At 46.5% G+C, this 25,913-nt stretch overlaps 1 protein-coding gene across 2 annotated transcripts in view; it reads left to right on the top strand.

The window, feature by feature from the left end:
- Positions 1–388: 388 nt before the first annotated feature.
- The window catches only part of ADRA1D (adrenoceptor alpha 1D), a 49,801-nt gene continuing 24,276 nt past the window's right edge, over positions 389–25,913 (top strand). For both annotated transcript variants that reach the window (XR_007504549.1, XM_049791597.1), the window contains exon 1: positions 389–1,415. Coding sequence is in view for 1 of the 2 variants with exons in the window: in XM_049791597.1 (XP_049647554.1) it covers positions 449–1,415 (967 nt within the window). In the remaining variant the exon portion in view is untranslated. The remainder of the gene's footprint in view (positions 1,416–25,913) is intronic.

Consider the following 25,913-nt stretch of genomic DNA (forward strand, 5'->3'; position numbering starts at 1 on the left):
ACACAACGCAGCCCCCCCCCCCCCCCCCCCCACCCCCACTTTCCTCACACATACACCCACCCAGCCGGAGTATGAGAGGGAAGCTGGGGGGTACAGACCTCGCTGCCCCCCCCGGGAGGGCAGGCGGTGGGGCTGAGGGGAGGAGAGAGCCGGTGGTGGGGAGGGGGGCAGCACGGTCGGGTGGCGCGAAGGGGGTTGTGGTGGTGTGAGGGGTTGGGGGGGTGGGGGACGGAGGGGGGGGGGGGTGTGAGGAGAAGCGGATCCTTCCCGCCTTCCATCCCGGGAGGGGGGGGGGGGGGGAACGAGTCTTGGCCCGCTGTGGTGGTGGTCGGTTGGGGGGGGGGGGGGGGAAGCGAGGTGCTGAGGGGGCTGCGGGGATCATGCCGGGGGGGCTGCGCCTCGGCATCGCTTTCTCCTCGCCCTCCATGGAGCCCGGACTTTTTTTACAATGACTTTCCCCGAGCTGAGTAATGGCAGCTTGAGTGGGAACCGGACGGGACAGGGCAGCCAAAGCGGTGCCAACCGGTCCTGGGGGCTGCAAGGTGAGGAGACCCCCGAGGGGAACGGCACCACGCTGACTTTCGCCTTGGACGTGCAGGCTGTGGGCGTCGGGGTCTTCCTGGCCGTCTTCATCCTCTCGGCCATCGTGGGGAACATCCTCGTCATCCTCTCGGTGGCTTGCAACCGGCACCTGCAGACGGTCACCAACTACTTCATCGTCAACCTGGCCATCGCCGACCTTCTCCTCAGCACCACCGTGCTGCCCTTCTCGGCCACCTTGGAGGTGCTGGGCTTCTGGGTGTTTGGGCGCATCTTCTGCAACATCTGGGCAGCGGTGGACGTGCTGTGCTGCTCCGCTTCCATCATGAGCTTGTGTATCATCTCCGTGGACAGGTACATCGGCGTCAAGTACTCCCTCAAGTACCCCACGATCATGACCGAGAGGAAGGCGGGGGTCATCCTCGTGGTGGTCTGGCTCTCGTCCATGGTCATCTCCATCGGGCCGCTGCTGGGATGGAAGGAGCCGCCACCGCCGGATGAGAGCATCTGTAGCATCACAGAGGAACCGGGCTATGCCCTGTTCTCCTCCCTCTTCTCCTTCTACCTGCCCCTCATGGTCATCCTGGTGATGTACTTCAGGATCTACGTGGTGGCCAGGAGGACCACCCGGAGCCTGGAGGCAGGGGTGAAGAAGGAAAGGAATAAATCCATGGAAGTGGTACTGCGCATCCACTGCCGCAGCGTGCTGGAGGAGCCTCTCTCCAGCACCCGGAGCAAGGGGCACAACTTCAGGAGCTCTCTCTCGGTGCGGCTCCTCAAGTTCTCCCGTGAGAAAAAAGCAGCCAAGACTCTCGCCATCGTCGTGGGTGTTTTCATCCTCTGCTGGTTCCCCTTCTTCTTCGTCCTGCCTTTTGGTAAGTGACCCCGGTCCCCAACCCGGCCCCGCTGCCCATGGCTGAGCCCCCGGGAACCTGTTCCTTGGGACAAACTTTCAGGACACAACTCGTGCATGGAGGTGAGGGATAGGTAACTGATAGGTGAATAAACCAGCAATGGATTAATTCAATTAATTAACGCTTATTCACTATTTATTAATCAGAGTCACATAATCAATCAGAGTAAATAGCAAATGAATAAAATAGCAGCATACTAATTGGTTTAATTAATTCATTCTGCATTCAGCAGTTTAATTAATGAAGTTCAGGCTAAGGAGGAAGCAGCTCTGCTTCAAACAGGCTATAATTACGGCACAGTGGTCTCCGAACAGCTTTGCCGTCCCTGCTCCCAGCCTCCCTTTCTCCCAATTTGGGGGAGGGCACCTGGATCTGCCTCCGTGGGCCCAGGGCTCCCACCTCTGCTGTGAACTGGTGGAGATGTTGGAGAGGAGTGAGGTTTGATCCCCCCAAGGAGCTTGTCAGAGTCTGAAGCGTAAGTCTTACTGACTTCCCAGGGTGCCAATGTTGTGCAGGGACCTGGAGCGGGACCAGGTCTTATCTACAAGGGTGATGGTCCTGGGTGATTTCCCAGGACTGATCCACCACCTCCAGGAGTCCTGCCCTCAGCTCCTGACCCTGTCATGGTGCCCGTGTCACTGGGTGCTCATTTGGGCTTGTCTGACGGCTTGTCCTCTAAAGTTTTGGCAAGTTTTTTCCCCGGCTGAAAAGGACGCAGCCCCCTGCCTGCAGAGGAGGCTGAGCGGGCACAGAGCCCGCCGGGGAATGTCCAAAACAACATCCCCTTCCAGCACCAGTGCTGCCCGTGGCCCATGAAGCGCAGGAAAACCAGTGCTGTTCATCACCATCTCATCTAACGACAGGCACCCAACTCACGGGACCTGATTAACCCTCTGGAGTGGTGTAGCTAAACCTAAGGGGGAAAAAAAAAAAAAAAAAAAAAAGATTAAAATAACTTCTGAATATTGGCAGTAGCCTTTGCGCAGAGCTCGGCAAAGCCGAGGTCTGTCACTCCATCTGCTGGGTGGGATCCACATGTCCCATGGCCGACCGGGGACTTGTGTCCAACTAACCCTGCAGCCAGGGAAACGTTATAGCTAGTTCTGCACTTTTTCTCAGGATTTTTCAAATCCTCTTGCTTGAGGCTGCCTCTCAAGTCAATGAATGGAAACAGCATCATGACCTCAGGACTGATTTTGACCTGCTGAGGTTTTGATCTTCCTCCGGCGTTGTGGCTGTCCCCCCGGGGACAGCTGGAGCCCAAGGCCGTTAGACACCTAATTGAGGCCACGCAATCCCCACCTGCCCTCCAGTGGGATAATTCACCAGGACCGATGGTGCCTTGGGAGCTGGGGGTGTCCCTAGGGTGGTGGATGAGGGTTGTGGGTGTCTGGTCTCACCATGCTGCTGTCTTGTACCTCTTTGCTTCAGTTTCTCTCTCTGGGTGAGGGTGGTATTTGGGGAGACTAACTCAGCCCTCCATAGGGCTGAAATTGTTGCTGTGAAGAGTTTTCACCTTATGTGAGCACGGGAGCTCACGGTGTAACTCAGGCAGGGAGCAGCAAGGCTGCAGTGAACTTCTCTCACTACCAGACCCGAGACGAATTATCCCATCTGACCGTGCCTCAGTTTCCCTTTCATTGATCAGGAGCATTGGGAGATTTTTGTAGCCTGCAAATAAATAGTTTGGGAATTGTGGGGCTCAGGGAGGTGCCAGCACCCGAAGGCTGAGCTCTCTGGGCAGCCCCAGTCTGATACTTGCCTCCTTGGCCGATCAGCAGGGCAGGAACCAGCTCCGAACCTCATTTGCACCTTTATGCCTTACAGCTAATGAAGCTGGGAGCTGGGATCCTGTTCCTCTGAGTTATTCCCAGTACTTGAAAATAGGGAACAAACATCAGGCAAGACTTTAAAGTAGAAAAAAATATTTTATTTTGGTTTACCATACCTGTTCTCCCTTGAAACCCTTGAACCAGCTTCCCCACTGATATAAATCACTACCCCTGCACTGAAGTCAGAGGAGATTTGCTGATTTACACCAGCTAAAAAATACAAACTTCATTCTTTACGTACCTCCCATGAACCCGTTTGCTTCCTCCAAGCGCACAACTTGCCAAGTTCTTTATAAACATGGCTTTGATCTTTACTTCCTGCTGTATTATACGTATAATATAAACACAGCAAAAGTTCATTTATTTTATGACTACAAAATATGCTGCCGTTTATTTCACCCCACTTTTATTAATTGCAATTTCCTATTCAAATCTGAGAATCATTCAATGCTATCTAGAAGGAGAACAGAAACTTCTACAAGGTCTGATTTTACAGATCAGGAGACAGGTCTGTAACTCAGAGAAATCAGCAAAGTTCCCTGTAAACCCACAAACTGAAACATGCTGGGGCCAATTCTCCTTGAAAAGGAGATTGTAAATGGTTAATTAGAATGGCTTTTTTTATTTGCTTGTTAGACAGACTTACGCAAAATAATTTGGGGCCAAGTGGAAATAATATTGAAACACATTTTCAATGAAAATGAAACACTCGTGAGAAACAAAGTTCACTTTCAATTGAAGTGAAACGTATTGTTTCTATTTAAGAGTGAATGGAAGTTTATTAAAAATGAATACTCAGATACATTTCAAAATGAACTGTCACATTAAAATGAAATGAATAAGTAAGATCTATTTTCTCCTCAAAATATTGAAATGCTTTGGCTTTTTTTTTTTTCTATTTGACATGAATTTGCAAGAAGTTGTCATTGACTTACACTGTTGACTGACTGTTGTCTGATCATACTTCTTAGGGATAAGTTAATCTGTCAACTGAAAAGAGACTCCCAGCTCTACTTAGCATTGACTTAGCACTCAGAAACTTCAGTACTGGCTCTGTCACCAGTGTCTGTGTGAGTCTGCACACATCTTTGCAACTCCGTGCAGAACAGTTTGCATGTTAGCTGCACGGGAGTAATGTTTATCACATCAGTGTTGAGAAGCTGAAATAACCAATAATTTTAAATAACAGGACCTATGTATGTGCCAAATGTTGTCAGCCATTTCTCCGTGCTTGAATAATCTACAAAGATTCTTCTTTAAATCAGCTCAAGCTCCCCAATACCTCCACAGTCTATTTATCAGCTGAGTAATTTAGCTCACTCTTGGGTTTGTGATACACATCCCCAAGCACAGGATGCCACCACCAGGAGTTCTAACACAATTAACAGTTTCTGCAGCTAATGAGACTCTTTAAGCAGCTGGTTGTTCAACAAGAGATGAAATCCTAATTACCCACATAAATCTTGTGTGGGTTGTATCTTTTGCCGGGTGTGCAGTAGAGTTCTACCAAGCTGCTTTGCCTGGGGATCCTGGGTGGTGGTTGCATGGTTTTTGCCAGGGTGCCTCTTCCCTTAGCAAAGACCTGTTGAGAGAACATAACTGGGGGTTTCTTAGAGATGTGGGCCAGGAGTTTAAGGGTGTTTTGTAGGATGGGATTCATCTCCCTTTGGTTGTTTCAGACATCTGTGCCTTCATCTCAGCTAGTCATAGCGTCACGGAGATGCTAGTTGGAAGGGACCGCTGAAGGTCCAACTCCCTCTCTGAGCAACACCAATACCAGGTCGATCAGTCATATTCACCCAAAGCTCCACCTTTACCAGGGAGTGCCTGAAGGTGTGACTCACCTGACATATTTTGGACATCCTCCTTAGGGTGAGATGAATTGTGGTGTCAACCTGCCTCTTTCTCCCCCTTCACTACAAAAGCAGCCAGGGGCAGCTGATGGTGTCTGCGCTGCAGGTATTTGCAGAGAGGTGGGATGTATCTTAGCCTGGATTTTTTTTAAGTCTAGTGGAGGCAAGATGCCCACGTGAGAGAAAGCTCAATCCTGTGTCAGCTCAAGCCTTTATTAGAGAAAGAGAACAGAGAGAGAAGCTCTCTCTTAAGTCACACAACCATAGAGGCTTCACTGGCTCTTCTGCTAATGGAAAACCCTGCTAAAAGTTAGGTGGTGGATTTGTCCTTGCAGTAGGGCATCCACACAATGGGTCAAGGAAGCAGAACCTGCTATACAACACCTGTAGATAGATAGTCACCTGCTTTCTCAAACCTGATCCAAGAGGAAGGAAGGAAGGAAGGATAGGAGGAGGGATGGAGCCCTGCTCCCCAGCCACTCTTCTATGTCTGGGGAGCATGCAAAGACAATGTGGGACCCCAAATGGGGCCATCTCAGGAGTGGAGGCAAAGACCTTCTCCATCACTGCCCCAGAAGCATCTAAGAGGAAACAACCATCCCTTGGGATGCACTAGCCAGTACCCAGGATGGCAATTTACACACCTCAGCGGCCCTTGGTTTTTAAAAAGCATAGTCTAGTCTGGGTGGTGGGCACCCATGTTTGTTATTCTCTGGATTTGGTTAGAAATCAAGACCAGTGTGAGAAAGGCACAGCAGCACCCATAGCGAGTGCCACACAAGGATGAAGGCCACAACGCAAGGCTCCCTTCACTCTGTCCCTCCACAAGCAGGAGGTTACCCAGACAAGGAATGACTTATGAGATCCCTCAGGATGAGCAAACCCCTCCATATTCATGATCTTATGTTTGCCTTGGGGTGGTGACTTGCCTGTGTTTGCAGTGGAAGCTGGTGCTCATTTCCAGCTATGATTCAGAAAAACAGTGTGCTGGCTTTTTTACCTGCCTCCTGAAGGAAAGGCAGCTGCTACGCAAACCAGGCTCAGAAAGGTCTCCTTCAAGCCAAAACAAAAATATTTTTGTAGATTCTGTTTTCGATAGGACAGAAGTCCTTTCATAAAACATTTTGCAGAAGACGGGCTCACAGAGGCATTGCAGTGCTCAAGCTTCGGTAACTGTTGCTTGTAAAATAAATGATGGAGAAGACAATGTAGGTAGAAGCACATTTTAGATGTGACCAAGTCTGTTCTGGTAGAAGTGGAGAACCTAATTCTGTTCTGGTAGAGGAGGATTTAGTATGGTTTCCTAAGAAAAAAAAAAGGCTTATGTCATCACTCTGTGCCAGTGTGCATGTAAGCCTTTCCCTACCACCTGATGAACTTTTTCATCAATCTCAATCACTTTTGAGAAAGTGCTAAAAGTCCTCAATATACCAAGGTCCTATAAAAATGGGCAGATGGGTAAAGGAGTGGGAACTTTTATACTGTCCCTCACAGAAGGAAGGTTGCAGAGTGAGCTCAGCCCCTGGTTAGACATCAGAAAATACTAAAAATCCACCACAAGACACAATTCCACAGAAAACCCAACTTCTTTAGTTTTATTGTGCACAGGAGGACCCGATCGAAAGTGTGATTTAAAAAGAGGAGGATGAAAGATAGACCATTCAATTACTTTGATTGTCAAGGCAGTCTCCTGTATCTCCTGAAATTTTCTGAGTTATGGTGGAAGTGGCAGATTTGGCATGGAAAAAGGAATGGGCAAAAGATTTGGAATAACTAGCTATGGCCCAGACCATCAAATCAAACTGGAACAAGAGCAATTGCAATGAACTATTCCATTGGCCACACATCCCCCATTGATCCTAGTCCACAGGAACCATACATTCATTAAAAATGCCAGCAGACACAGGGTCTCAAAAGCTGCTAGGTACCAGGCTCCAGTTTGATTTATTGGACAACGTCCAGGCAAGAGGCAAGATTCTTCTTGTCTGCTTTGCACCACAGGATGTTTCCATCAAATGGGCTCATGCCAAATTAGCATAAATTCATTAAATCATAGGGGATGGATGGGTCTTCCAGCCCATCTCCCTTTCTCAGGGAAAGATCACTTGGCCCAAAACCGTTCCTGACCTGTTTTTCGAGACTATACTTAAAGCATTGCAGTAAGGGCAAATCCATTGCTTTCCCAGGCAAATTATACTGTTGCTTAAGAAATGTGAATTCTGCTTCTCTTTCTCCAGTTGATAGTGTCTGCAATAACATTAGGGCTGTGCTGCAGCTTGCCAGAATGTCATTCCTAGGGCATGATAGCCGGGATGCATGTGGTGGGCATGGCACAGGGATACATGGGGGCATACAGCCCGCTGGAACGGCACTGGAGGAATAGTCCAGGCACAGGGAACCTGGGTGGGAGTCATCTGCATTGATTGCGTCTGTCTAGAGATAATACTGTGGAAAAGCAACCTGTGAGCAGGGTTTCTCTCCAGGGAGAACATGTTGACCTCCTGCAGAAGGGCACAGGAGAGAATTACAAGTAGGCACATGGATAACGAGCCTGTGAGTAAATTATATAGCTAAAGCATTTGATGGTGTTGATTTACTCCTTGTGTCCTAATGCAGAAGGCGGCAGAGTGCAGAACCATAGGGGAATAGCCCATGTGTGTTTGGAAATAGGCAGCAAAAAATTATTATTTGGAGCCCAAATGAGTGCCTGTGGTTCCCCTCCTACTCATTACCCTGTGCAGAAGGCCAGAGGCAGACAGAGGGGTTTAGTACAGCTTTTGCTGTTGCAAGAGATGCAGCACTCCAGACCTCAAATAATGATTTGGGCACCCAAGATTGAACATATGCTTTGCCTCTGTCTGGCCAAAGTAATGCAGTGGTTCACTGAAGTGACTGGGAATAGGACCCAGATCTCCCATGACCTATGTCCGGGATTACTCTGCTTCCAGTCCACCCACTGCACCACCAAATAAAACTATTTAAAGCCAAATGTCTGTTTTTATATCACAGCGTCTTGACGCATCTGGAGGCAGTTGCTATAATGGATGTACCACAAACAGGAAAAAAATAGGACCTGAAAAATTTAAAACTACTGTGATTCAGTGGGCAAAATGTTATAAAATCTTTCAACAGGAGTTTTGGAACCAATACCAAAATATACCATATAACGTTAAATGCATCTATATTAACTTAAGTCTGACAGTTTTATTGTATTTGCACACACAAAACTTTGTCCTGGATACTCTGGGAAGGACCTTTTAATTGGCCTGATCTATCTTCATTATTTTCTATTTGGATAAATATTTGCTTATTAATTCTAATAATCGGGTTAATGAGATGTAACAAAGATGGAGTAGAAGGGTGGGGATGCTCTTTGGTATGACCATGCAAGGTGGTGGTTTAATTTCTTGCTACCAGCTTGGTTTTGATTGCTTTTGCTACAACAAACAACATGAATTTGGTACCAGCAACTGTGTCACGTGAGCAAGTAACAGTGTAAAGGCTTCATGCTACCTGTGGCATTTTAATTATACGTGTGCTCACTTTAGTGAGTACATACAGCACTTTTGCTCAAGGTTTTCAGAAAATGAGTATATTTCCTTGGGAAAGCAACCTGAATTATCTTCCAATTGATCAATCAGAACTTTTACTTGATGTGATTACTGTGCTGTATTCTAGGTAGAGCTGATAATACCTATTAACATTATGGGACCCTTCTGGAAATAAGTCCCAGTTTCTGGTGCCAAACATTATCTATTAGGTAAAGTTTTCCGTTCTGTGTCTTTGTAACAGGCTGAATTTGTGCTGCAAACTGTGAGACAAAATGAGATAGCCGTGTCTGAAAGAGATGACAGGAAAAACCACAGCACTAGGTTCCTATAAGAAGTGTTATGGGAACAGCCTTGAGTCTAAAAACCTCTGGCAGTACCACGTGTCAGAGCAAAAACTTGACATTTTTCTCCATTGGGTTTGGGGGGTGCTTTACGTCAGGACAGGGCAGGAATTAGACAAAGCTGGCCCAATATGGCCAACTTCTGTGAAGAAAGCACTTTTCTGAGGTGTTGTCAGGGATGGGCAGTTTAGCGAGACTGGAGCTTTTGAGGAAGAGCTGTTAAGAGCAATGACCTGATGGTGTCTGATGGACATCTCTGCTCCTCTGCTGTCCCCTGCACTGCTCATTTCCACGCTGCTCCCATCTTCTCCAACGTCAAGACAGTCCCTGGCATCGGAGGCCAACAGTATACAGTCTTCAGCCAGTTGCTCTTCAGCTTTCTACATAACCAACAATGAAAAATAGGTGTTTTGAGGCTGCAGTTCATCTCATCCTAATATTGCTGTCTAAACCAGTCAGATGAGTCGCACCCTAAAAGCACCGGTGTCCCCTCAGTGCCTCTGAGGGAGGCCGAAGACGACCAGCTCCAAGGTGCACAGTAGACATCTAAATTAGCTGTGATTAACCTCACTGTGAAGCCAAACACGAGACTAGTTTTGCCAAAGTCAGACACATTTCCAGCTGGAGCCAGAGCTGACACGAGTTAGGCTTTAAGGATGACAAGTGCTCCATAGCACCAAGGGCTCGGGAATGCACACTCAAAATACAGACATATTTTGGCATTGCTTTGTAGATGGAACAGTAAGATGGCTCTAAAGCACCTTTTTCTCCTTGGAGAGCCGTGAAAAGAAAACTATATTGGTTTGCAAAATGTTTGCCTGTAACTAAGTACCTTCAGACATCCATGAGGAAACAAATAGTTCTGTCATCAGAGCGGAGCTGAGCAGGGTGAGTTTGTAAAGTGTGGAGCCACATACTGACCAGTGAGGAGATACTGAATAGCTCAGTCGAGCTATCACTTAACTGAGCACCCACCTTCCCTTGCAACTGCTATGGCAGGGACACTGCAGAGACAGTAGAGCATGATCCTGAAATTAAACTCTTTAAGTAGGAAACCAAAGTTTTGCAAATGTGATTTTCACTTTGACCTTGTCGATCTTTTCAGTCCTTAACTTTGCAACTTCCTTAGTGTTCATTTAGCAGTTCTATTGTATAGGATACATTATAACTTGTCTGCAAGCTATTGTTTTGTGTGCTCAGTAGAAACCAGTGTTCACCATAGTGGTAGATTTAAACAAGACGATTTTGAACACATAACCCAACTGCAGAGCAAAAAAAGTGAAAAACTCTTAAAATATTTGTTCTCTGTATGAGAAAATACATCTGTACAACAGCTGAAGCCCAGAATCAGCAGTTGCAAATGCTGTGGTTTACGCACCATATTTTCAGCAATCACCTTTCCATGGACACTGGTGGGATTTTGAGTGGTGCCTGCAGCAACAGCTACTTTTTAATATAAACTCCTAAAGTGGCTGATGAGGACAGGAGCTGCCTGAAAAAAAAGTTTTTTTTTTCTTTGAAATTTCTCTTTCCACATAAATTCAATTCAGGAAAATACAGTTCTACACCTGGTTATTTCTATGTGGTGTATGGCACCATTGGATAGATATATTTCCCCTGTCTCTTACCCTTATTGCCCTTTACATGGTGATCCTGTGAATTGATATACGTTTCCTGGTATACCCCGCTGTCTCCCACTTAGCCAAGATACAAATGCTAGCCTATGTTGCATCCTATGTTGTACCATCCTCTGGACAAGTACTAACAGGAAAGCAACTGAACTGCAACTGTCAGAAGAATGATATTGTCATTGACAATAGAAAATACTTCAGGGTTTGTTTGTTTGGTGTTTGGGCAGAACGAGGCTGTAAAGAACTTCTGGCATGAAAATTATGTAGTGAAAAATCCAGTTTCCCAACTAATAGGTATTGAGACTTTTTTGACCAACCCAAGTTGTTCCATCTCCTTATTCTTTTTACACGCAAAATGTTGAAGTCCTCTTAAGGTACCTAGCTTTGAGGGCATAAAGCAGGGGAGGTTGTCCATCATTGTTTACAGGATAACTTGACCCTTCTTGTGCTGAGTTGATTCTCTGTAGGTCGTGAATCAGCTTGTTCTCTGAGCAGACCTTTTCCCAGGAAAGCCTCGTACTAACTACATGTTGTGAATGTGGCTTTCTGCCCTATGTTGTGAATGAATTACCCCCTTTCCTCGTCATGTGATAATGAGGCAAGGCTAAGTGTAGTCTAATAACCCTGAGATTGTCATTCGCTTTCTCTTGGGTTGTCATCAAGGCAGATCTGTTGCATGCATCAACCCAAAAGAGCTCTTCTGAGGATAGCCAGTGTTTTATTCTCCTGTGCATTGACTGTTAAATGGTGGTACAGGCATCAGTGACTTTTGCTGATGGGCCAGGCTCTAGAGGAGGATGGCTGCTGTAAACTTCGGAGTGTTGTTTTTTCGTTCTTCACAGCAGGTGCTACGTTGGGATTATCGCTGTGGCTATGCCCACTAGATAAATGCATCTGTTTCAGGAATCAAACCCTGCACTTTCCCCAGCAGAGAAGTGCAGAGTGACTCACATCCACATAACTCAGGGCTAGTCCTCTCTGGAGGAGACTTGCACATCCACATTGACGCAGGGTCTTCTCCAGATTTCACAAGGTATCCCAGTGGTTCTAAGACTTGAGTACTATTTTGAGGCATTTTTAATGCAAAAGGGCCTACAATAACATACCAGTTGTTGGCAACCTGTCAAAGAAAGATTTAGGTAATCCAAGTACCCTACCTTTCAGGAGGATCTCACATACGGGGCCCATCCAACCCGCTGTCCCATCAAGTTACCATGTAGTCCCTGTTGGGTGGTAACTCCCTGTGGGCAAGGTCTTGTCTGTGGAGTACTTGAGAGCACTTATCTCTCCCTCACAAGGAACTTCTTGAATGTGACCATGGAGTTGGTGACAGCCAACCCCCTGTAGCTATGGTAGAGCCCCTTATCCATGGTAGCTTGTTTCCATGCAAGATCTGTGATGGGGGTGGGGCAAGAAAAGGAGTTGGAGATCTGGAAGACATGGTAAGAGATGAGGAGGAAGAGCAGAAGGCTTGGGGTGCAGTGAGGCTAGTGAGGTGCTGGAAAGGCTGGACTGGGAGCTCTTCTTGTCTCCAGAGGGTTTGCTGAGTCCCAAAACAGAACCATCCCCTCTCTATCCTAATGCTTAGGCTCACAAGAGTGTTTCCAAGGGCCAAACGTGTTTTATGGTCTTGTTTTGGTTTACCCACCTGCTCTTAATTTGGTTGTGGCTGAAAGGGTTTGGAGATTTGGGAGCAAGGGTAGTTCATGAGGAATAATAGCTTCAGTATTGAAGTTCAGCAGCTGGCTGCTTTCAGCTGCTTTCGGATTTGGTAGTTAATTGCTATTATTATTTGCTGTAAATATTTCCTTTAAAATGTTGTTAGGAACACTGAGTGATGAGCTCTTCCTTCTGAAGGCTTTGTCTTTACAAGCACTTTCCATCCAGAGATCTCTCAGCCCTTTGCACCTGTACTTGAACACACATCCCCAAATATCCTCATGGTCCTTCTTCTTCCAAAGCAAATTCCAGCCACCACAATGGAAAAATGAAGTCTCTGGTGGGTAATGATTTGTTGCATTGACTATCTCTTGTCCAGGCTGGTGAGAAAACCTGCCTGAGTGGCAGAAGTAGCATTCACATCTTCCCATGCAACATGTGCTGGGGACAAACTTATCCCAGTGGTGCCAGCTCCATAGTTCAAAGGACTAAATAGGAAGAAAAGGGAACACGCACAAATGTCATCAGGGAGGGAGACAACCCATCTGTTTCAACACCATTCACCATCATTTTTTCGAAGGAAACTGAGGCACCACTTACATACCTGTGGTCACTTGGTAGCTCTCCAGTATTGCTAGCCCACCAGCTACTTCTGCCCTGCTTTCTCTGTTTTGGTGCTGCATAAAACTGTCACATGGAAACAGAAGACTGTACTTCTCCTTGCACCATAATTTATGGGTGCGATTAGCCCAAGGATGGATTTACTGGAGTGGCTTGAACAGGATATGGCTTTTTAGCTACTCCTAATGAATAGTCTTTCTCTAAGAGGGCTCCTTAGCTAATGCATTTGGAGCTGAGCCAGAGAACCACCAGGTCTGGTGGCAGAAAACCAACTGCCAGCTCCCTAAAGAGAGGGCATTTCCTCCTCTCAGGAAGTTTCCAACCCAAGGCAATTCACAACTAAGTCATTAAGGCCCCTGAAATGCAACTTTTATTTTTACCCCTCCAGTAGCTGAAAAAAAAAAAACCCCAAACTTTTGCAAGGGATTCCTGCTGGGAGAAATCCCTGCCCCAGACAAATCCAAGCCTCCTTTCCCATGCTCACAGTGGGTACATTGATGACACCCAGTATAGGAAGACCGGCAGGAGATAGCAAGTACTGAACTGGCCCCAGCCAGCACTCTCCAACACAAATCTGCCCAAGAAGTGTGCCTGGAGCAGTAGGAACATGAGGTGGCTGACGTCACTTGGGTTCAGGATCTGGAATCAGACCTGTCCCTCTTCTGTTCAGCAGTTTGTTTATTTATCACAGTTAATGGGATCTGTATTTGCCCCAGTGAGTTAAAGGCTAGAACAAATCACAGGGGTTATCTCATCTGATTTCCTGAATTAAAGAAATCCTGGCTGCGTTCCCCTGCAAGACTGTTGCAGCCCAAGGTTGCAAGTGCTGAGAAGTCCAAGACAAGAGCCAGGCTGCAAATCCTCCAAAAGATGTCCATGATGGGTTAAAAACAAATACATCAGGAAGCCCTGCAAGAGATCTCCCATGCAAGGATCAATTATGCAAACACTGAGCAGGGGACAGCCCCCACTACAAAAGAACGCTGCCCCAGCCTTTGCTGGAAGGGCTGTGCTGGAGCTCAGTCCAGGTCTTCTGCCACGGACAAGACCTTTGTGAAAGCGTTTAGATGGGGAAAAGATAAAAAAAAGAAACTTGTTTAGAGGGAAGTTCATATCCTAAGCCTAAAACTGATGATGTGTAGTAGAGAAAGTGAGGAAAGGGGATATCTTCATGGCATGGTGGGGCGGGTTTTTTGTGGCAATAAGCCAAGAGGCAGTTAGGGCAACATGACCAGGAAAGGGACAGTAAATTTTCTTGCAGCAAGAGGATGGTCTGGAGCCAGGGATTGCCACCCCAGGATGGGTCAAGAGAAGGAGGTAACAAGCACAGTGGGCTCATGCCACATCTCATCCCTGGCTGCTTTCCAGGTTCAAATTTGCTCAGACCAGCCTAACAAATCACTGAGAAACAGCTCACAGGTAACGATAGGGATGGTGGAGGGCACTGGCCCCAAAATCCAGGGACTCAGAGCCACTTGTGAGCCCCTAGGTCACCAGATGAAGCTGGCAATAGTGTTATTTCTTACCCTACATGAGAGCACTCCCACCAGAGTCCCAGGCAGGGGACCTGACACGTGTATTATCACCCCAGATGTGTTTTCAGAAATGAAATTTGGAAGGGCGTGAGGCGCACACACATGCACAACACAACAGTGGAGACACCATCAGCAGGTCAACAAACTGTTTTGAGCACAGACAGCAGAGGACTTGGGTTCAGAGCAGCTGCCAACTCTTGAACCTCTGCCTTTAAAGCCAAGTTCTCTAGGAGACACTTGTCAAACACTCTAGGAGACACTTGTCAAACTGCACCAGAAAAGTTTTTCAGCCATGGGCTATTTCTGTTCCCAGGGTCCCTTCCATAGGAATTATCCGGAAAGCTGTGAGGATGCATTGTGAAGTCAAACTGGCGGCCAGCCACAAGCTTGTCTGCCTCCCTCAATATTGCACTCAGGCTGGGGATTTGGGGAAACAAAACAGACCGACTTCATGTCACAGGGTTTGCTTTCCGTGTATTCCTCGCTCAGAGACAAGCACGCAAAGACAGAGGGAGAAGGAGCAAAGCACAGAGTTTTCCAAATATTGCATGTCTCCCTTTCTTCTGCCTTGCCAAAGTGGAGTTATTTGGCATTAATCATGTTGTGCTTCACTTCCAGTGACACCACACGGTTACAGCACTTCAGGGCTCTCTGCAGGCTGATCTAGCTGAGATCCTTGATGATGCACAAGCCCATTAGTCATGTGCTTCAGCCCCTTCTGTGTCAGGTGCTGTACAAAGAATAATGCTATTTCTAGCCCAGAGGAACTCAGAGTAGTGGATCCAGATGGATGTGGGAGGCAGGAGAGCACCCAGTGGTATCTGCATGCAGGCAGACTGCAGTTTTGCTGGCATTTAGGCAAAGGAATAGGAAATAGTGGCGCAGGCATTGGCAGATAACTTCTGCTATCCTAGGAAAGCAACCAAGGAGAATGGATCAATTTCCATTGCATCTGATCACCTCCTTGGCCACCGCGCTCCATCCCTGGGTCCCCTTCCCTGATTACCTCCTGACGAGTACTTTGTCTCTCACCCATGCCTCTGTTAAACAAGACATGTAATTATTTCTGGTTTGCAGGTAGACAAAGAGATTAGGGGTAGGACCAGACTCACAGGTGAAGACTTCTATGTACAGTTGTCTATGGGTAGGTGTCTGCATGTGAGCTGGGTGCCCCATTATTGTCCACGTCTAGAGAGCTAGATTGCTAACCAGATTTGCATTGCAGTTTGCTTCCCTAAGATATGCTTATTGTTGTCCAAGATCCCCTAAGGTAGATGAAGCAGCTCTCTGGGGTTTTTCATTGCAAGACAAGACCTAGAGAATCCCTGTGAACCCTGAGTTACTTTCCCAAGAAATTAAAAAGAAAACCAGACACCCTCATGGAAAATACTTCTGGTAACCTGCCCACACATACATTTCTTTCTCTATCCCGTAAACTGGATTGTAGCTTGTGCCCTGAAGCTTGGTATCTTGGTATGTCTATACCTTTCTCAGATGCACCCTTCCACAGGCTAATTCTGAAGCTGTATCCTGAAAATAAAAACAAAGGAGTCACTGCTGCTTTCTCAGATGGCCTATGAGGAGTCAGTCTGGCTTTCTTTACGTTGCTGTCAAGCATTAAAAAGCACACCTAATGCTTCAGTGCAGGAATAGTAGGAAATAAATAGGAAAGTCTTTGAAGGAAGGGCTTAATCTTTGCTGACTGGCAGAGATAGAGAAGAAAAGTCATATAAGTGACTTTACTGGTCTGACCTGTCTGTTTCTCCTGTAGGCTCCATCACTTGCCAAGTTTATCTGGGCAAGTAGTACCCAGCTGGCCAAATAGATGGAAAACATGGAGTTACCCGCCAGTGGTCCGTTTGGCCTCTCCATTTAGGACATGTAGTGATAGTAAGGCTGTTGGAGAGGGTGGTGGTGTGCATGAAGCTTGTCCCAGCACAGCTTTAGGTCTTTGCCCACCTGCTAATGCTGAGACGTGAGAACCAACTCAGAAACGCACAACATGATACACATGATGCTCAAACTCTTCCTGGGCTTCGTTAGCATCCCTTGATGACCCCAGCAGGCAGCACGGCTCCTGCTCTCCTACAGGATGCATCCATGAACTTCCCCCAAAGGTCAGGGGAATGAGTATGTGGGCGGCTTCGTTTTCCTGCTGCAAGGAAAAGTATTTACATTCAAAACAGAACTTTCCCAGTGTCTGAGGCTGTTTGAATGAAAGGCACCTAGGGTAGGGGGCTGAATGGAGATTGTTTGCATTGAATGTGGCCATCAGCCTGTCAGGATTTATTCCACACATTCAGCTGGAAAAGGTCTGTTCCTTTTCTCTGTGTACTCTTACTGCACACCCATCAGCATGCACTTAGAGAAACTGCAGGTGATTAAATTAGCAGCCTAATGTATGGAACAAAAATAATTTGCTCCAAACCCCAGCATTTACTACTCAAAGTGGAACTGGGTGACTCACAGCAGAGTTCAGAAAAGCCACTGGAGAGAAATATAGCCAGAAATGTGATCACATCTGCCATCCCACTGAGTGCCTCGGCAGTTCCTCAGGTGCCTTCTTCCTTTGTAGCTCTTCTTCTTCCTCTCCCTGTTTCTCCTCCTATCTGTACCCCTCTGTGGCTCTGGTGTGCAAATACCACAGGCAGCTGTCACCATTTGGAGAAAGGAGTGACTGCCACTGCAGATCACCGTGTTGCATGATCCCATTCAAAATCACCTGAGCTTCATGTGTGTCCCAGTCCCTGACCCTCCGCTGCCTGTGCCTTTGGGGAGGTCATTCCAGATCTTATTGCATCCAACTCTTAGAAACTTGGTTGTTTGCAGTGGAACATTTGTGCCTCATTTGTGATCATCAGGTTTGTGTCCATATCATCTTCTTCCTTAAGCAGTTATATTCTTTCATTGGCTTTCACGCTTCTGGCAAAGAGGTGGTCAGAGGTCTTTTTCACCTGTAGCCTTTTTGCTGCACTGAATAAGCGAGAATTCATCCCACCTAAGTAATTCCCTTTTGCCTTAATTCCTCCACTGGTCCATCTGGATTTAGTCCCCTTTTGAAGATCACTGATGGTTTGGATGCTTTGTGAGACCAAACTTGTACCTTACACTCAAACTCTTGAAGGTGCACCAGACAAATGGGCGCCTGGGCAAGCAATCCTTTGTGGTAATCCTGATGTCCCTGTTAGCAACAGTAGTAGCAGATCATACCTCCCACCTGGAGAAGAGATGGAGAAGCAACCACCTGCACAGTGTTAGTGGATGTCCCCTGTGACTGCCACCATGCAGCTTGGTGCTCGGGCTGTTAAGTCAACAGTAGTTTTGGACTCTTCTGAGTCATGCCACAAAGATCTCCAAGGAAGAGTATCTAAAAAGATAAATGGATGCTACCCACCATGTCCAAGTGCATGCTCAGGATTGTACCAGAGTGTTTACATCATAAGCCTATCTTTTTTGCTTCTGTGTTGCTCCATAAGGGACTTTCCAAAGGACTCTCCTTCCAAACTCTGCTGGAAACATCTCCCCCGCTCACTGGAGGGGGCACAGCTCGAAGCCGTGAGGTCCCCATCAACCAGTGCTGAAATGTGGATTAAGAAATGCTGCTCCACTGCCAGATATGAGTCATCCTGCCTCTTGAACTCTCGCTTATAGTCACCATGGTAACCGGGTCAAGCACCTCAGAAAAATGATCCGGGAATGTCCATTTTTCTTTCTCCCTATTTATTTCTTGTCACTTCCAAATGCCTGCATCTCACCCTTCCCCTTTTCCAGCCCAGGAGTGACCTGCATTTCAAGAATAAAGCAGCTCGCGGGGAACCAAGGAGACTTTGTTTTATTCCAAACTACAATCATCAAGGAGGCAATTCTAGTACACGTGTTTGAAAAAGGTGTCACAGTCCATGGGGAATCACTGTGCTTGTGAAGAGAGAGACAGAGGGACTGGGCCAGATGTAGGTGGTATTAGGACGTGGTTTCCCCACAATTTTCCCATCAAATACTCCATCGGTAGGGTTCTCAGGTGGACAGGAATTGGAAATTAGCCTGGACTACAATAAATCAGGGTCTTTTCAATACAGGTGATCATGCACCATGCCTCCACCAGCACTCAGCACCCAGCATCCAAGGGAAAGACAACACCTTTGCACCAGTCACAGCAGCAAAGGATCTCAAGGTTAGAAGCCTGCCTTGGATGAAAAATTTAGGAACCTCTTTCCTTGGCTAACCCTTTGTTTATGCTTAGCCATGCTGTCCCATCCTCTCCCATCTCCGCTGCCCAAAACGTCCCCTGGGACCAACCTTTGTTTGCAAGCACCTCCCAGCCCCTCGAGCAGGGGGCTTTGCTTTTCTCCCTCTTTCTCTTCTCATTGCAATGGGCACCTCTATCTCTTGGTGTTAGAAAAAATCCTCTTCAGGGGTCTGGCAGGCACCCGGGCAATGGTATAAGCATTTTTAATGGTTCTGCAAAGTCAAACACTGAATTTAGGTGTCTGCATTGGAGTCACCACTGTGAATCCAGTTGTCACCCTGATACTGTCACCTTGTCACCTATCAGGTGTCACCCTGATACTTGCACAGATCCTTGTACCCAGAGCTTGTTTCCTTCCTTCACAAGGTTGAAATCTTCCTCATTTAGTGGCTGTTGGTCTCCATCCCACTCTGAATGCCTATTTTATCCAACTCTGCTGGTGCTAGACTGGTCAATCAGAAAAGTTTCAGCACTAGCAAGTTTTCCCTTGCTTTTGTCCTCTTCTAGATCATCATTATTGCATGTTGCTCCGTTGCATTCCCTAAACAAAACAGAAACACTATGGCAGGTTTTGACAGGTAAACTGGAGTTTCAGTCCTGCAGGTTTTGGCAGAAACCACCAAGGCTGGCATCGGCGTTAAGCAGTAGCTTTTCCTCTATTACCCCACATACTGGTAAGGAGCAAAAAGCATCCCATTAGACAGATGTTTCCGTTAAATTTGGGAATGCCTGCAAAACCATGCAGAAAAGGCCTACAAATGAAAAGCAAACTGAGCTGTTTATTGCCATTAGCAAACAGAAAAAAACCCCAACAAAAACCAACAAAACAACAGAGAATGCAAGAATGTGATCATTTGGGAAGAATTCATTATTTGTTATTCTTACTAATAAAATTGATTTGTACTGCAGTAACATCCAGGAGCATGCGTGTAGGAGCTGGAACTCCCATAAGAAAATGGTAATTCCTCACTCTAAGGACTTTATTGCCTTGGTTTTGTGAGCTTAACTGTGCAAAATGTTGACCGCTGGGCACCATTAGGTTGTGGGACTATCACAAGTGGTCCACAGGAGATGCACAGAAGAATATCAAACATTAAAATGTGTATGTTTTCATGAGAAGTTGGACAATGAGGTTGTTGAATCGCCCAAGAGAGATCCAGAATGTTAATAATGGTCCTTTATCAGCACGTTTAAGATCTAGTGAAGGAAGAGAGAGAACTATTGGGTCAACAAAAGAAAATTAAACTCTGTTTTTCAAATTGACCCATAGTGCCCTATTTCCTTTTGTGTTTTGATTATGTTTGGTTTCATTCAGTTTGTAACCTTAAATGTAAGCAAATTTTAATACAAAGTACTTTGGCATGCCTGTTCCTCCCTACCCCGAAAGAAGTTTTGCTTAGAAGAGTTTCAATATTGAAACTTTTCATTTTTTTTTCAAATACTCTCTTTCTCTCTCATCTGCTTTGGCCAAAATAATGTGACGAGTTTGCCCTACATGAAAATTTGTGTTTGTCTCCTCCAATCTGTATGCTTTTCAGTGAATGAAAGAGGCAACCAATATATTTTTGCCCTGATATCATCAGATGTCTTTTTTTCTGGCAGGCTGCATGAGAGTGGTGTCAGGAGAGAGATCCTGGTACAGCCTGGAAAACTCTTGGGAATCTCTGTGTATAAAATTATTAAGAAGGTTGGATAATAAAGCAGACGCCTATTATTGCTCTGAACAGCCACGAAATTTCTTGGTTGTACCCATTTTTTTGTTTCCCTTTGCAGAACAAGTCCCAGACTGAAATGCACCTTTGTTGCTCTGTATATCCTAAAAGCCATTTTAGGGGAGCAAGTGGCCTCATTCAAAGGAATGTTGTGGACTGTTAGCAGCGGCAGACAGTGAGAAAGGATGTCACCCAGCCCTTAAAAATAATCACCCTTGAGCTATCCCAAAATCCAGGCAGGAGGGGCCAGTTTGACATTCTTGGCCTGCAAGTTGTCAGCGCACTTGGCCGTGGGAGCAGCATCAAGGGCCAGGCACCAAGTCAGGCTCAGCCACGGAGCCAAATTCTTCCCAGGGTTACCTCGAAATCCCTCTCTGGGGCTCTGGGCATAGATGGTATTGCCAACACCTCCTCATATTGGCCACAGCTGGGACACCTGTGCCACAGGAGATGAGGAACAAGGGCAGCTTTGTGACCATGGAGGTTCCCAGGCTAGAGCACCAAGGGAGCCCTGACGGTCTGCAGAGCCAATCCATAAATTGGACCGTTTCCTCTCTCTCAAAGGAAGCATCCAGGGATTTCTCTGTGCCAGGACATCAAAGAGAAGATTATAACCAGCTGTCTTATGCAGCTAATTGATACCAGGCCTCTTTATTCCTCAGGGAGGTCTCTGAGGGAACCAAGCCAAGGGAGGTCAAAAGGAATGAACAAAGGAGCACGGATGTCCCAGAGTGTGAAGAGGGCAGAGACCACCTTCACCCCAAGGGGTCCTCTGGGGAGTAATCTCCCAGCTGGTCCAATGTCCACCCCCTTCCCTAAGGACAGAGTCCATCAGTGGAATCTGCACTAATTTGTCACCCAGCACCCAGGGGAATATCTCATGTCACCCAACTTCTTTCTCTTCTTGTTTAAATAGCCTAGTGCAAGGGCAGGACGGGATGTCCGTACAGACTGGGGGGATGAAAGGATTGAGAGCAGCCCTGCCAAGAAGGACTGGGGGGCACTGATGGATGAAAAATTGGACATGAGCCGGCAACGTGCATTTGCAGCCCAGAAAGCCAATCTGTACTCTGGGCAGCATCAAAAGAAACGTGGCCAGCAGGTCAAGGGAGGGGATTTTCCCCTCTGCTCCGCTCTGGTGAGAGCCCACCTGCAGCACTGCCTCCAGGTCTGGGGTCCTCAGCACAGGAGAGACATGGACCTGTTGGAGCAGGTCCAGAGGAGGACCACAAAAATGATCAGAGGGATGGAACACCTCTGCTATGCAGACAGTCTAGGAGAGTTGAGGTTGTTCAGCCTGGAGAAGAGAAGGCTCCAGGACATCTTACTGTAGCCTTTCAATATATAAAGGGGGCTTTTAAGAAATATGGAGAGAGACTTTTTACCAGTGCCTATAGTGACAGGACAAGGGGCAATGTTTTTAAACTAAAAGAGGGTAGGTTGATATTGGACATAAGGACAATTTTTTTTACAGTGAGGGTGGTGAGGCACTGGACCAGGTTGCCCAGAGAAGTTGTGGATTCTACCTCTCTAGAAGTGTTCAAGGCCAGGTTGGATGGGACTTTGAGCAACCTGGTCTAGTGGAAGGTGTCCCTGCTCATCGCAGGAGGGTTGGACTAGATGATTCATAAAGGTCCCTTCCAATCCAAACCATGCCATGATTCTGTGATGCTATGTCATCCCAGTGACTGGGAGTCATCTGCAAACTGTGGCTTAGATGGGCAGCCATGCTCCTTTCCCTGTATCCTCCACAGGGTCCTTGTAGGATAGTCTGCAACTCAGCAGAATGCCTCTGTGCTTTGATTTTGCAGAGAAGCAAAAGTTACCTTATTAGAGAGCTCAAATGGGAAATCCCCCCTAGGACAATCTAAAGGTCAGCATCCATTTGTCAAGGCGTGTTTTGATCGTCACCTATAACTGGAAGGAGTTTCTTCAAACAGAAAGAGAAATTGTCTGAGTAGGATATTATCCTCCATTCTCATCAGCGATCAAAAGAATAAGAGACCTCTATCTCCATTGCTTGCACCACTTCTGTACTTCCAAATCAGCAGCTTAACAGCAGTCAGGAGTGTAGGGCTGGAGTGACTGGTGGCATGCATGCTGCTGCAAAGCACAAACGTTGTCATGCAGACCTGTATTTATTTACATTTACAAACCTGAAAATGGCTATTCCAGATAGATACAAAATTAGCAGTTTAACTGCCTGCAGGTGATTGACTGGCGTCTTTTGCATCAAATTGCTGGGAAATGGCGGGGTACATAAGTGAGGAAGGAAGAGTTAGAAACAAGATAAGAAAACCATTAGAGGTTAAAAAGGGGATGGAGAAAAAATCCATCTGTGCAACCTCTCCCCTTCTCCTTCCTTTGTGCAGTCATGACAGAAGGCCCTGTGCTCACCAATGTCAATGCAGAATCAGCAGCAAATGCAAATCAGTCTCATTTGACCTTCTTGTTGCAATATTTGGGGCATGGATTCAGCCTTCTGCACATCTGCAAAGCACTTGTCATTCTCCTGGGTGCAATGGCCCAAAGTAAGTGAAGGATTTAAGCAGATGTTGAACTCACAAGATTCCCGAGTAGCAGGTCTGGACACTGGCCAGCGAAGGAGGAGTTCATTGGAAAATACCAGTTGGAAAACCAAGCGGAAATGTCCCAGGTTTAACAACCTCTACTTCAATCATTACTCGTAGCTCTAGGGCAGCCGGTTTCATGCCAAGTTTCCATGGCTTTCTTACCATGCAACCAGCAGAGTGAAAACCTTGGCAGCTCTGTGCTAACCCAGGGTTGCCTCCTGGATCCAATGCAAGTAACCTGGAAGCCCTGAGCACCCTGGCTCCAGAAAGGGTTTTCTCATGCTTCAAGGCTTCCCACTATAAGTACGTTAATTTAGGGGACTTTAAGACACTCCAGATTCCCAGATTCATGAATTCCAAGAATCACAGGACTTCCATTGCCTGATCTTCTGTGTTGCTCAGCCCAAGAAAAGCCCGGGGAACGTAGCTGGCTGAGGACTTTGCATCTTCTGTACCCTGTGGCTGGGGAGGCTTGAGAATGGGGAGACTACCCCACCGTGCAGATCCGTCTAGTGGTAGGTGACTGTTGGCACGACTGTCTCCAGGGATTAACAAGTGTTTCCACATCAGCTGGTAGTTGTCAGGTTTCCAGAGATACATCCCTTTTAGACAACAGTGTGCACTGAAGGCTCTTAGAATTCATTTTTGCAAATTTATAGTTTCTTGGAAATTTTCATAAATTATTTTATTGCATTCTCTTTTTGAAAGAAAACAGAAATCAAACACTGAAACTTCCCACAAACCAGGCAGCTTTGTTCCCAATCATGTATTGACACACTGAAAAAAAACTGAGTCTTAACAATTCCATCTTGTCACATTAAAATCATGGGGATTTGTACCACTGGCTTTGTAGAAATATAGATAGTTGGGGCTGGAAATTGTCTTAAGAGTTGATCTAGTCCCTCCCTTGACCTCAGGCCAGAGAAACTGGATCTGGCCTATTTAGTGAGTAAGTAGTAGACTATTTCCTTTACATGGGAATTTCTGTTTGCCCTGGTGCTATGAAACTGGTTCCAGTGTGGAAGTCTGCTTTTGATGCTTCCTGTAATTCAGGCTGTATCTACAACACTACAAGTCTGTTCTGTATGGGTTATTGTTGAGGAAAAAGCTCTACCATCTAACAGCAGTGCAAGGATATACTGTGTGACGTAAATTGACCCTAAATCCAACTCCTGATTAATTGCTTCAGCATTTGCAAAGCTTGCCTCCTCTTTCCCAATAGCTCCATTGCCCCAGTCCCTTGTAACTGGCTTTCTTTATCCTAGGACTCCCCCAAACACAACAGGCACTTCGGTACCCTTTCCCTGAAGTTGAGTTGATTGTCTTATAGCGTGAGTTGGCTGAGAGTATGGTTTATCAGCAGATGTTTCCAAGCAGTGTAACTTTCAAAGGAGTACGGATTATCTCATGTGTAGATTAAACGCATGAAACCATGGTATCTGTTATTCAGAAGTAATTATTTATCTCTAAAAAAGATTAAATGCAAAGCCTGATTTGATTCTATTTTTTTAGTACAGGTGGTGAATATTGTCACTTGTAAAAAATATAGCATCATTCATCTGATGCTGGAATTTTGCCACCCTCAACCATGGCATGCTTTGCCATACCTTGCTTGGTTTAGTGACTTAGAAAAATCTCCAGATTTCTGACCAGACACTTAGAACCCAATGGGAGAAATGGGCACCAATGCCATGCTCTTTCCTGTTTGCACAGAAAACTTGGTTGGCCATGTTTTTAGTACTGGTTGGACCAGATACCTCCAGAGATCCCTTCCAAACTCACTTACTCTGTGTCTCTAAAATCAGACCCAACTGGAGAGCCATATAAGTCAGTAACGTTGTAACTGGCCCAGTTTGTTATATTTCAATTATTCCACTTTGGCCTTTTGTTCCGGTATGCTAGGCCCATATGATTAGACAGCTGATGCCCACCTGTGCCTCAAAATTTCAGAGAAATCTCCATATTAAACAAACAACCTGAGCAACATAACAGCTTGAAATGTCTATTACAAGATGACTTTTTATTCTCAAGGGAGTCAGGGAGGTACATGGGAGCCTCTAATTCACCTTCTGCAATCTAATTGTCTTTGCTGTTGCTGTTGTCTCTTCTACTACCGATGCACCTCAGCCCAGTCCTGGTTATCTATTCCTGCATCAATCATAGAATCATAGAATAATTTGGGTTGGAAGGGACCTTTAAAGGTCACCTAGTCCAAGCCACCTGCAACGAGCAGGGACATCTTTAATTCGATCAGGTTGCTCAGAGCCGCATCCAGCCTGACCTTGGATGTTGCCAGGGATGGGGCATCGACCACCTCTCTGGGCAACCTGTGCCTGTGTCTCACCACCCTCATCGTAGAACATTTTTTCCTTATATCTAGTCTGAATCTACCCTCTTTTAGTTTAAAACCATTATGCCTTGTCCACTGCTACAGGCCCTACTAAAAAGTCTGTCCCATCTTTCTTATAAGCCCCCTTTAAGTATGGAAAGGCCACAGTAAGGTCTCTCCAGAGCATTCTATTCTCCAGGTTGAACAACCCCAACTCTCTCAGCCTTTCTTCATAGGAGAGGTGTTCCAGCTCTCTGATCATATTCGTGTCCCTCCTCTGGACCTGCTCCAACAGGTCCATGTCTCTCCTGTGCTAAGGACCCCAGAGCTGGACACAGAACTGCAGGTGGGGCCTCACGAAAATGGAGCAGAGGGGGAGAATCCCCTCCCTCGACCTGCTGGTCACACTTCTTTGGATGTAGCCCAGGACAGGGTTGGCTTTCTGGGCTGCGAGCGCACATTGCCGGCTCATGTCCAGCTTTTCATCCACCAGTACCCCCAAGTCCTTCTCAGCAGGGCTGCTCTCGATCCCTTCATCCCCCAGTCTGTATCGATACTGGGCATTGCCCAGGACCT

Source organism: Accipiter gentilis, chromosome 3 (genome assembly GCF_929443795.1).
Source record: "Accipiter gentilis chromosome 3, bAccGen1.1, whole genome shotgun sequence".
Taxonomy (NCBI): domain Eukaryota; kingdom Metazoa; phylum Chordata; class Aves; order Accipitriformes; family Accipitridae; genus Astur; species Astur gentilis.